At 45.7% G+C, this 13201-nt stretch overlaps 2 protein-coding genes across 2 annotated transcripts; one reads left to right on the top strand and one right to left on the bottom strand.

The window, feature by feature from the left end:
• Positions 1 to 1624: 1624 nt before the first annotated feature.
• LOC100833181 (endoglucanase 20) lies at positions 1625 to 4922 on the top strand. Its single transcript, XM_003572103.4, has 8 exons — positions 1625 to 1942; positions 2272 to 2484; positions 2727 to 2930; positions 3441 to 3518; positions 3618 to 3770; positions 3883 to 3991; positions 4106 to 4275; positions 4362 to 4922. Exons 1-8 carry the CDS (start codon positions 1697 to 1699, stop codon positions 4743 to 4745), a joined length of 1557 nt encoding a protein of 518 aa, XP_003572151.3. The 5' UTR covers positions 1625 to 1696; the 3' UTR covers positions 4746 to 4922.
• A 60-nt stretch (positions 4923 to 4982) lies between these two features.
• Positions 4983 to 7621, bottom strand: LOC100846834. Its single transcript, XM_003574366.4, has 5 exons — positions 7161 to 7621; positions 6647 to 6684; positions 6068 to 6335; positions 5690 to 5970; positions 4983 to 5612 (listed from the first exon to the last, which is right to left on the bottom strand). Exons 1-5 carry the CDS (start codon positions 7428 to 7430, stop codon positions 5180 to 5182), a joined length of 1290 nt encoding a protein of 429 aa, XP_003574414.1. The 5' UTR covers positions 7431 to 7621; the 3' UTR covers positions 4983 to 5179.
• Between the last annotated feature and the right edge of the window lie 5580 nt (positions 7622 to 13201).

The following is a 13201-nucleotide window of genomic DNA, read 5'->3' as shown; positions in this document are numbered from 1 at the left end:
TCTACTAGAATCAGCAGCTAAGGCCGAGGGCGCCTCTAGTTCTCATGATGCATATCAGCAAAATTCCTAAATGTTGGAAGAAGACTAGTGACGATGCCATGCATGCCCTTTGTACGTACCTCATATATGTCCAGTGTTTTCGTTTCTTTTCTGTTGGTGGCTTGCTCGCTTAAGGCAGCGGTATAGTTGCCAACAATCATTACAAAACGGCTCCATGCATGCACGCAATGATAAAACCTACAAATTCATCTCTTGCTCCATGGAACTGATGATGTAGAAGGCATCCAAGCAAGGAAAGTGGAGTGGCAAGCAGGGTTTGCGTGATCGAGCTAGCAAGATCAAAGATTCTTTTGCTATACAGGCATATATATGGGGAGAGTGACATTATCATGCAAATTTCCACCCTCTTAAACCGAAAAGGCCCCTGTTACTACGTACTCCTCCTGTTCCAAACTACATGTCGTTTGAGATATGGACAATACAATCGCCAAGATTTGTGATCGCCGACATTTTTTTATATGTATGTGTTACTAATCGAACAATTTCCACCAGACAAATCTAAATAGTTTAAAATATGATTTAAAATATAATTTACAGTGATAGATAAATTCATTTTGCTAGGCTCGGTTGCATGAGAAAGTAGAATTTCTTGGTCGATCGACGACGTGAGTCATCCGATCAGCTTTGAGATTCGTGCCTCTGACTGGGGTTCTTGATGTAGATGATCGACCAGGATCATGGATTGAGAAATTGCTACGTTCTTTAGTTAACTGTGCCGCAGTCAGAACCATGCATATAAGTTTGACCACATGTTTCCTAGAACTACAGCGTCATATATTGTAGAAGAGAGATACGCAATCCATGATTGTTGACGCAACATTGTCTATTTACTGATGTATCTAGACGCATTTTAGTGCGTAGGGGTTCGCTCATTTTAGAACGAACTTGTGTTAAGAATTATGGAATGGATGGAGTATGTACTATCTCCGTTCGTAAATGCATGCATCGGCCGGCCTAGAATAATGCGTGTAATCAAACTTCACCAACTTTTAGTCAAAATTGTATACAAAATATTATCTCTAGATTTGTTATGAAAAATATTTTCGTAATGTTCTTTTACATATTTTGACCAACACATAATTCTTGTGAATATATAGAAATGACCAAAGTTGTATGTTTGAGACTGTCCCATTTCTAAAACTTTGTGTACGGGCCGGAGTAGTACGTACGTTGCATTACATGAATGCTAACCAGTAGTGCTACTTCTGGTTATAAATTCTTGACTCAAATTTTTTCAAATATGAATGTATTTATTTTTAAAAAACGTTTAGATGCATGTAATATTTCGACAATAATTTAGGATCGCAGTGAGTAGTTGCTAGCTAGCTCCACCGTACCACTCGGCCTAACCCTAATTACAATCTTGATCTCATAAACAAAAGTGCGTGCATGCATGGGCGGGCGCCTGACTATTAGGGGGTCAGCTTTGCTTCATTGCTTGGGCAAATCAGCGGTGCACAAGTTGCACACTCTTTTGCAGCTTGGTAGCACATGCACCGCGACTACACATGCTCATCACACTATATAAGTACACTAGCCAGCCATGGCACTTTGCATCCCGATCGCAAGAGGCAAGTAGCTAGCTGCAAGGAGCTAAGCCAGTGAAGAAAGAGAGGCAGCAGCTATATAGGCATAGATGGCTAGCATGGCGGCGAAGGTATCCTTGTGGGTGGTGGTAACGACGATTCTGGTGCTAGTAGTATTTGGAGCTGGTGGAGACGACGACAAGCAGCAGGCGGCGGCGGATGGCTCGCCGGACTACGCCGAGGCGCTGGGCAAGGCCATCCTGTTCTTCGAGGGCCAGCGGTCGGGGCGGCTGCCGGCGAATCAGAGAGCTCGCTGGCGCGGGGATTCCGCCCTTAACGACGGCCGCCAAGAAAATGTATATACTCCATCGTCTTTATGTATGACGTACCATCATCGAATCTGTGTATGCTTACGTCGACACGAACTATACAAGTTTGAACTAAATCTTGAAATTAGCATGTTTAATTTCCCGCTGAGCACAAAACAAGGTAACTGTATTAAATAACTAATGACGATCGATCAAAACATGCATGTTCAATTTTCTTAATGGTTTAATGATCACCGAACATGCATGCATATGCGACTGGATCAATTATGGATGATCGATCAAAACATGCATGTTCAATTTTCTTAATGGTTTTGATGATCATCGAACATGCATGCTACATGTATATATATATACAGGTGAATCTGACGGGAGGCTACTACGACGCCGGCGACAACGTCAAGTTCGTGTTCCCGATGGCGTTCACGGTGACCCTTCTGAGCTGGAGCGCCGACGAGTACCGCGGCGAGGTCGCGGCGGCCGGGCAGCTTGGGAACCTCCGGGCCGCGATCCGTTGGGGCGCAGATTTCCTTCTCCGGGCACACACCTCTCCCACTACCCTCTACACGCAGGTAACATATATTCCCCTCAAGTTGGTAAAAGCTTCACGCACATCTCCAAGAGTATACTCCAACGTTAGCAACATTCAATTACGAGAGATTAGTGGATATATTTGTTCCTTACAACAAAAATATTGAATTGCATGCGTTAGCCATCTGAACCAAAAGTCGAAGTTGATGGAAATAAGCTAGACAATTTATTTCAAAAAAGAAAAGAGTACAATTATTTTGTTTTCGTTTTTTGTTTGTTTAAGGTTGGGGATGGGAACGCGGACCACCAGTGCTGGGAGCGGCCGGAGGACATGGACACGCCGAGGAGTCTGTACAAGATCACCGCAGACTCGCCCGGGTCGGAGGCTGCTGGCGAAGCGGCCGCGGCGTTGGCAGCGGCCTACCTCGTGTTCAAGGACGACAGCGACAAGACTTTCTCCTCGCGGCTCCTGGCTGCGGCCAGATCGGTATTTATTTACGAGCCATGCATCATGCATCAAACGTCTGAAACCGGTCCGGTGGTGCTGCAACCAAGGTTTAAAATTTCATGGAAATTTTCGAAATTTCGATGATTTCGGTGGGCCTCAAAACTTTAGCATTTCAGTTTAGAAAATTCAGTTTCGCTACAATTTGAGCCTAACGTAAAATAGTTTATGTAAACTTGCTCCATCCTCAAATCTTGGATCCGTTTTGCTTTTTGGTTGAGAGCTGAGTAATTAACTATGTCTAATTTGTGCTAGAAAATTTATGTTTTGCTACAGTTTTGATAAAGTTTGGTGAAATTTCAAAACCGAAATCCGAAAGAGTATCTGAAGTTTCAAAATTACCGGTCAATTCTGTGGGTTTAAAATATTTTTTTGAAACAAATTTTAAACTTTTTTTGCGGGTAAACAAATTTTAAACTTGGCTGCAACATTTATCGATCTGTTGTTGCTTCCTTAACTAAATCATACTTATTGTTGGTGGTTCGTGATAAGGTGTTCGAGTTGGCCAACAACTACAGGGGATCCTTCCAGTCATCCTGCCCCTTCTACTGCTCCTACTCTGGGTTTCAGGTAAGCCATACTCAAGGCTCTTAACAGCTTATCTCTGCTAGAACACAACAGACCAGCAGTAGCAGTAACAAGCCAAACTAAACATAAAATTTACCACAGGATGAGCTGCTCTGGGCCTCCGCATGGCTCCACCGGGCGACGCAGGATGCCACGTACCTCGACTTCCTGGTTGACAACGAGGGCTCCAGCAACCCTGTAAACGAGTTCAGCTGGGACAACAAGCTTGCTGGAGCTCAAATGCTCGCAACACAGGTCCCTCTTCGACACATCGCAGGCTGATCATCATGTTTCAATTGCCTTCAGACAGACAAATCCTAGGTTATGCAAAAAGCATCTAAGTCCGGTATCTCTGCATCTTATTCAGGAGTATCTGAGAGGAAAGACAGAGCTAGCAAGGTACAAAGACAATATGGACGCCTTTGTCTGCGCCCTGATGCCCAACAGCGGCAACGTGCAGATACAGACCACTCCTGGTACGGGGCGCTCTTCTATCTTGATTCTGATGAGCCAACATTACATTCTGAAATACAGTTTGCAGCATGTTTCTGGGAAGATTTGTTCGGATGTTCACCTGTTTCTGGCTGCAGGAGGGCTTCTGTTTACGCGTGATTCAGTCAATATGCAGTACACTGTGACCGCGGGTCTCCTCCTGTCCATCTACTCCAAGGCGCTGAGGTCTTCGGGCTCCTCCGGCGGAGTCCGTTGCAGTGCTGCAAGCTTCTCTCCGGTTCAGATCATTACATTTGCCACGTCACAGGTAGGCTACACTGGCATAAACTTGCAAATGTTTCAGGGTTTTGCCAGATTGCACTGTTCAGTATCCGACAACGCTCCCTGTTTCAGGTGGATTACATCCTGGGGAAGAACCCCATGGGCATGTCCTACATGGTGGGGTTCGGCACCAAGTTCCCGAGGCGCATCCACCACCGCGGCTCGTCCATCCCGTCGATCAAGATTCTCAGCAGGACAGTTCCCTGCAGAGAAGGGTTCTCATCATGGTTGCCGACGAGCGACCCAAACCCGAACATCCATGTTGGAGCGATCGTGGGAGGACCAAATGGGAATGACCAGTTCAGCGACGACAGAGGGGATTCCTCACACTCTGAGCCAGCAACATACATCAATGGAGCCTTTGTGGGTGCCTGTGCTGCTGCAAGGGGGCAGAAGCAGTTGGTGAAGCTGGAGGAGCCTGCCCATAACTTAGCACCAACGTTATCAACTTACTAAAGCAGACAGAAATTCACCCAATAAATGTGAGAAAGAATATATGTTCTATTGCTAAGTTTCCATGTGTGAGATTGCCTTGTAACATCTGCATTTACTAGTACTCTTCTGTACCGGTCGTGCTATCCCGTGTATTATAAGATCATAAGAGGAAATAAATATTGTAACAAGTTTATACCAGCACACTATCTAATCATAATTCTATTCTGCAAAAAGGTCCAGCAAACATATTACACACGGTAGCTTCAACTTTTTTTTACTAACCTCGTTTGAAATTGATCCAATAATTTGTTATCTACAAGTTTGTATCAACAGTATTCAAGCCATAGCTGGAACAAACTGAAAAAGTAAACGGAATTCTATTTTCGTCTGTACTGCCACTTATATGGCGGTATGCTGTTAAACTTCATTTCACCCCTTTTCCAATAAGTCCTTCGTTAAAGCGCGCCACTAAATTGGTCAATCCAGGTACCAGCCAAAGATGCCCAATTCACACCAGTTTCCACAAGCAGCTCCCAGAACCAAAGATCTACTGCAAGAACTGAAGAAAAGATGAGCAGAGCAAGTGTTTCGTATCTATTTAAAGGCCACCCTGAAATCTCAGCCATTGTCTTCAAGAATGGAAGGGATTTTCTATCTAGCTCCCGGCTTCTTATTGACCATGCTGTGACCCATTGCACGTCGGATGGGACCATATTCAGCTCTTCTTGAAGACGTCTGTCCAGGTCTGGCATATGCCCACCTCCATAAAGGACTGCTATTCTCTTGTAACCTCGGTTTATTGCATCCTTTATCTTCTCAGTGGCAACTCTGTTCCTCTCCCCAATTATAACCGACTCATCCTCAGCAGGTGCAGTCATAGCCGTGAAACTACAAAAAAACAAAAAAAAAACAAGAATTAGTTATTGATGACTCATAACTAGCTTTACTGGTTTGAATGTACTCACTCAGAGGTCAATTGCTTCGCAAGGAAAATCTTCAGTGCAGCTCCTAAATCTAGTTTTGATAATGCTTCGAGCTCAGGATATCCATCTTGATTGTCCACTGGCAAACAAAGCCCAGTTATGACGAATAGTCCAACAAGTGGCATTGGTAGAACCCGTGAGGCCAATAGCAACTTAGATCTCCAGAAATCAAGCCCATCTGGCAAACTTGGCTGTACCAAGGCTTTAGTTGATTTCATCGTCATGTCTACTGCAAATGAGAAAAAGCTTTCACCTCTTTCAGTCTGGAAAAGATAAAAAGGTAGAATTAGCGTTTAGTCCACTATAGACTTTAGGGCCTTGACAGAAAATGAAAGTACATAGCAATAACAAGGTTATTACCTGAAGCTGCTTGAAAGTCTCAAAATCAAGGTCGGCATGTTGCCATTTCGCATCGCCATAATCAAGACAATCTAGCTGGTAATCCAATGAAAGGATACGCGCCATTTGCTTCTGGATGAAACCAAGAATACTGAAACCTCTACGAGAAGATTTCAGCTTCTTCGCTAACATTGGGTCCTTTTGATTGTTTAAATTATCCCGACTTGTTACCATCTCATACAAAACACAATCATAATCTTCAAGTGCTTGCTGGAGTTTATCAAAGTATCTGAAGAAAAAAAATCTCAGCTGATTCACTTCATCGGCACTTTCTATCCATGAATGAATGTGCCAATTGACTATGAGTGCAAGGGTTCTCGTGATAAGGAAATGATGACAGCCATAGACAAAAGTATGGGAGACGTGTCCTCTGACGTACGTTCCCTGCCGTGAGGGTGGCTGACATGTGGGCCCGGACCCAGAGGTCAGCCACAGCAGCCGTACGTCAGGGGATTCTCCTCCAAAGTATGTGGATTCGTAAAGCTGTGAATGCCAGCCAAAAGTAATATTCAAACAGTAAACGGAGCCTAGAGCACATACTCTTTGTCAGCAATGTGGACAGTAGAAACCAAGTCAACCTGCAGCAAACAAAAATGCACGACCATTCAGAAACCAGCAAACAATAATCCAAAATTGCAGCATATAAACTCGTTTCACAATGCTTTGCGCTAATTTTATGGTATTGGAATTGAGATTCTTCGATATGGAATGCAAAGCCACAACTATCATACATATACAAACGGAACTCATTTCCATTCCATCTCATTATTGTTCACAATGACTGCATAGAAAATACATGGTAGTAAGTAACACAAAAAAAAAAGGATCAAAATGAGAATGCAAGACTAGATAAGTTAGCCGGCAGGCATGCTTGAACAAATTGAAATTGCCATAGGTGAATTGCAGTATACTCGTGTACTCCAACTCACGAAGTAAACACGTCAGGGAATTTAAGCTGTACTGAAATACTTCGCAGCAAAATATCCTAGTACTACATGTCTGCAGCCAACCCAAGCAGCACGGAGCACTAAGAGGTCCAACAGGCCGGACTTACGCGGAGGAAAGGGTGGAGGATCGACCACGGGAGCCGCTTCTCGTACCGCACCACGGCCGTCTGCAGCTCGCCGCCGCATCCTCCTCCTCCCCCGGAGACATCCCCCGTCCCGGAACCAGGGCGGCGGTACCGGAGGTAATCCGCGATGGAGCTGCCCGCGGCGAACCGCTCGGCTCCGTCCGCCGCCGCGGCGACCGGGAGCAGGCGCCGCCTCGCGCGGGTGGGGAAGGCGGCGAGCGAGGTGGACGCCGCCGCCGCCGTGGATAGCATGGCCAGCACCGTAGGGTAGCTGGGTTTAGGGTCCGGATGCGCGCGTGCGGGCGGTGTGCGGCGTGCTGGTGGTGCCCGGGGACGGAGGAGACGAGACGAGCACGGCAGCTCCGGTTTCCCGGGAAGATTGGGTTCACAAGCTACCTACCTACCTTGAGATGGTCGCTCCTACTCATGTCACAGACAAGTGGGCCCCCTGCACTGACAGTACTATCCTTCTCTTTCTCATGGAGCAGGCGAGAAAGGGCTCAGTGGGACTCTGGGGCGCGCGGTCGGCTCGCGTTCGGCCACGACTTTCCTTGCGGTGCGGTGGTTTCGCTTCACAGAATCACAGCCACGATTGCAACGGCAACGTACCCTCCACCTGCAGTTAGATATTTTGTTGTCTCAAAATAACTAAAATTAGAAATGCAACCTAGAAATATTTCAAATTCGAACATTGAACAAATCGCTCCAGTTTACTTGCTCTGCTCCAAAAATAGGAAGCGTTGTCTATCACAGAACATGATCACACGGACTTAAGCCGGGCGACCTCCTCTCGGAGACGGCAAAGCTCGTGATTCTGAGCGGCGAACTCACGCTTTGAGAGATAATGGACAATGTACTCCCTGCTCGACACTATTTATCCATCCATTGTTAATGGAGGCCGTAGAGATAAGAGAGACAAGCAGGGTTGAACGAAGGAGGAGATCGAGGACGAGGAGGAAACATGTACTCCCTCCAATGCAAATTTGTCGTTGTTTTAATGCAAATTTGTACTAAAACAACGACAGTATTTAAAAACGGAGGGAATAGTAGAGAAGGCAGAGCAACCTCTGCTTCTGGTTCTTCAATGGAGATGAAAATGGATTGTGTGAAAGCCGATTACAGTCCATTACGAAACAAAAGTATGTCATTTTTATTTCGTTGCAATCCGATACTACAAGCCAATAAAATTATTTCTTACTTCCACCAGCACACATGGATCATCAGGTATTGAAGTTCTTTTCAAAATAAAAAGCTATTGAAAGTTAATCATGCTTGCAGAGATGCTTACATCCACTATGTGATTGCCGAAGAAACAACGTTGTGACAATGCGTCATGCATGAGTCTCGCCGTAAGAGGCCCATCACACGACTACTCATTCATAACAGAGTTTAAGGGTTTGCGAGATACACCGGCCTAAACGAGATGGCAGTGTGAACTAACGGAAACGAAGTTACTCAAGTCTTCTCAAAACATCACATGAGTCTTGTCTCACACTTAAGCTGAGATGAGACAACTCGGCGAGGTTAGCATAACAAATGCCTCATTTGTACGAGAACTGACGTTGACATCTACATTCTGGTTATACCACACATCCCAATAACTCACATGCTTGTTATATTGTCCTCTTGAGTGATCTATCTGCTGGGTAGAACTGGAAGGTTGATCATGGAGGATACATAGAAGCACAAATAACTTCATTTCAGTCATTTCTCTAGTCGTATCATAGCTCATCTACTCCACCTTTTATACCATTTATAGGCCAAAATGGGTTCGGTACCTACAATTTCTTTTACTCCCACAACTCACGCAGTTATTTAAACTTTTAGACCAAGTTTAATATAAACACATCTTTTTTTGAAAAGGAGAAAAAAACCTCTACCTCACTATAGATCGATGCACACAACGTAAATATAAGCACACCTACCACCTTTAATTAAGTACAACAATGAAAGATGGACCACCCTACATTTTAAATACGGTCCATATACTCATGTATATTCAGCCTAAAAAAGGAGAAAAAGAAAACCATATAGACCCAAGTGAACAACATCAAGTCCAAACCCATATCCTCATGTGCCTCCTTTGTCCTTTTGTACGGTAGTCTGGCACTCTCGCCTAACCATTACGCACAGGAATCAACAATCGCGGTGCAAATTATATTCGTTCTTTTGCAGATATGATTGTGATGTATAGTTAGGGTAAAAAAAATTACTCATTAGACCATCCTGACTCAAAATCCTAGATCCGCCGCCATTGAAAGAACCACAAGATCACCGAAAGAACCACAAGACCAGATATGGTTGTGATGAACAGCGGTCCGCCTCCCCAAGACCAGCGAACGCCTCTCTCTTAGTGCACCAAAAGTAGATAGATGTGTTTTAATGGGAGCTAGAGGTCTATATCCTCATGATTGTTGATGCGTTGGTCCTTCTCTCGCACATGAGATATCCCGATGCCTCACATGTCTATTATATTAAATTTGAATGAGTTATGTGATGACTAGCAAGAAATTGTTTAACACTAGTATATTTTTAGTCACAAGTGTATTGGACATCTCAGCCGATTAGGTGTGCATGATCGGCTAGCTTTCGAACTTCATCTTAAAAGATGTGTGTTAAGCAATCGTTCTTATCAACCGTTGTGCGAGTAACTACCGGGGCATTTTTTGTTCTCCATTGCAAGAACGAGACCACACGAGGGAATACAGGCTAGCAGTACGCACGGATGCTAATAACTGGAGATCAAGGGACACACACAAAAAGTCAGACAAGTGGCACAGGTGAGCAGTAGTGGCATACAGCCATGCGAATCACGTATGGTTCTCAGCCATGGACGTTGTTTACGGTTTTTTTTTTTTTGTTTGTTTTTTTTTTTTTTTTTTGCAAAAGGGGGATCTATATTGAACTCAAATAAATATTGTTCTCAGCCATGGCTGTGCGCGTCACGTATGGTTCTCAGCCATGGCTGTGCGCGCTGCCGTTTGATCCATTGCGTGCTTTTCGCGTTTCGTCTTAAACGTGCGTCACAAACGTATCCTCTTGCTGCAAATGCCATCCGCACAAACCTTGCAGCACATCGGCTGTAAAAAAAAAACTGGCCGCACGTTGCTCTCCCGCAAGCTAGAGATCTCGTCGAAGGCAAAATATATTTTATACGGTTGCAATATTGGTCTCTAAATGACACCATAAAACCGTTGCACCACAATAGCCTTGTGTATTCAGCAAATAATATATGTGCTTGTAGCGTATCGAAACACTGTTAGCAATATTTTTTTTAAAAAGTCTTTTCATATGTATCATTGTCGCAACATGGTTGGCCGTGTGCTGCTAGTACAGGCGGTGCCTACCGGTGTTGCCATGCCAGGTGGCGGTGCTGCGACCGGCGTGCGAGGATGCTGCGACCGTTGTGCAACGGTGTTGCGAAGGGGGTGCTTGATCGACGCTGCAGGCGGCGCCTACCGATGTCCAGGCCAGGCGGCGGTGCTGCGACCGGCATGCGGGGATGCTGCGACCGTTGTGCAACGGTGTTGCGAAGGGGGTGCTTGATCGACGCTGTACGCGGTGCCTACCGGTGTTTCCAGGCCAGGCGGCACTGCTACAACCGGCGTGCGGCGATGCTGCGACCGTTGTGCAACGGTGTTGCGAAGGGGGTGCTTGATCGACCCCTAGCGAGCCGTCGGATCGTGATGCGTTTAGCCGTCTCATCAACGACGTGGTCTCACGTTCCCATCGATCGCATGCTTCAGCCTGTCGCGCGTCGTTCTCCGCACTAAAGGAAGCAGCTACCAACACGGTACCTTCTCATGCAACGCTGACCGTGGCCTCGTTTGTCTCGCAGCACTCACGCCTTGCCTCGCCGCTGTAGCTGTACGTCACCATCGAGTTGTAGCAAGCCGCGTTTCCGTACTATCAACCTCCGCCTGGCCGCCTGCATGCTAGCTGCCGCCACCGTTGCCGAACCAGGCATGCCGCATTTCCGCACCATCGGCCTCCGCCTCGTCACGCCATCGTCGCAGCAATCGCGTTGTGTTTTTACACGGCCCTGGTCACCACCGGCGTATCCGTCACAACAACCACCAGGCGCCACATTGCCACAGCATCGTCCGTTGTCGCCTCGCAGCAACCTCCCGTCGGCACCAGAGAAGAAGAGGTCGAGGTTTTTTTATGTCACAAAAGGTGTTTCTAAATGCTACAAGTGTGCATTTCTAGGTTCGCTGCGACGAGATTTGTTTCAATGCTATGAATTCTACATCAGGATTTTTGATGCTTTGATAAGTTTTGAGACCAATGTTGTGATGAGATTTTTTATGTTGAGTGTGAGATTTTTAATGTTGCGATAGTTTTTTTATGCTGCAATGTGGCAGTGCTACGAGCGGTGGTGGCAATGCTACGAGCGACAGCCAACGATGTTGTTGCGAGAGGTGGTCATCACTTCTGGAAGTAAGGGGTCAGTGGTGCTACGAGGGGAGGCGATGGTGTTGCGAGAGTCCGGCAGTGTCGCGAGGGGAGGCGGCGGTGCTGTGAGGCCAGCCCTGGTGCGGGACGTACGATGCAACGATCGGATCGGCCGCCCGATATTGATCGTTCCCCATTGGTTTATGTTTGTTTAGATTGAAACCCAACCAGCCCAGTAAATGGAGTGGTTTCAACGGGGTTTTTTTAGTTAGAGTGAATGCAGACCAGCATCAACTGACTCCTGCATGTGGGAGACTCTTGTCAGTAAGCACGAGCCGACACGTGTGGCCCATGACATGGAAAATACACTATGAGAAGGTCCTCCGTAAATTAGCTATACCTATATAAAAAAATTCTCAAAACTAAGCAAAATAACCCCAACCATCTTCTATCTAACACGGTTAGTAGCTGTATTTATTCACTTTCATTCACTTGCCTTATCTCTTGTTTCACAACCGAAATAAAAACATTAACAATTTTTTAAATTTTTTGATATTTGTATGAAACTTTATTACATTTTCATTTCAAATTTATTAGTATTTCAGTAAATCGCGGGATAGGTCTAAGCGTAACCAGCAAGGACACCAGAACACACCCCCTCCCCCCAAGTTGCTTGTCTGTCTTGGTCGTGGCCGCAGTCCTCTCGTTTGTCTTGTGCGCGAGAGCACGTGGCATACTATAGGCTTGTCTTGCCACCTTTGTGCTCGACCGACGCCTGATGTGATGGCCATGTTTCGATGTCTTTTACGAGCATGTACATTTTGCGACGTGGTTGGTATCCGTAAGATTTGACCCAATTTTTTTTGCAAGAATGGAATAATTTGACCAATATGGGGGCCAAATTGATTTAACACTAAACATAAAAATTTGCCAAGAATATAACGCAAATTATTAATAAGGTGTCATAAGTGATATCATCATTTTATCTAGTGTTTTTCACGGTCTCAACAATACTACAATTTACATAAGGAATCAATTTATCTATCGTTACAGTACCACATGGCAATGATGCAATACCAATATATCAACCAATCAATAATTCAATTTATGGACGAAATCTCTATCTCCGTGAGAGCTATTATACGGTATCCCGGAATTAATTTGAACCGTCCATTTTTTTTGACGTAAGGACACACATCAGTCGTTAGTCCTCAATACTCCAATCCAAACATACGAAGTATCACCTCAAGACGGGGCGGAGTATCAGAAAGAAAGGCAAGGGTAAAAATATAATTTAACCGTTAGACCCCGTGTTCATCGACCTCAGGCGTCCCGGCGCCGGCTTGCCCCTCGGACGAGGCCGCCAGGAGACTACGCGTGCGGTACCCGAAGACTAGTCCATCAAATTAAGCGCGGGCAGCGACCTAATCGATTCTCATCTCCACGGAAGTCACATCTTCGATCACTAGAGCCATCCCCATGTACTCATCTCGCCGGCGCTAAGAACTGAAGCATGGCGATGGTACCCGCCCGCACGCAGAGCTAATAATCTCCTTCAAATCCGTCTTAATTAGTCGCACACGAGCATCAAAAGGTCGCCCCGCCGCCACCAGCCTCGTCTCCTCCGC

Source organism: Brachypodium distachyon, chromosome 3, assembly GCF_000005505.3.
Source record: "Brachypodium distachyon strain Bd21 chromosome 3, Brachypodium_distachyon_v3.0, whole genome shotgun sequence".
In the NCBI taxonomy this organism is placed as follows: Eukaryota; Viridiplantae; Streptophyta; class Magnoliopsida; order Poales; family Poaceae; genus Brachypodium; species Brachypodium distachyon.
Note: the sequence above shows the minus strand (reverse complement) of the source record. Positions and strands in the feature narration are given on the sequence as shown.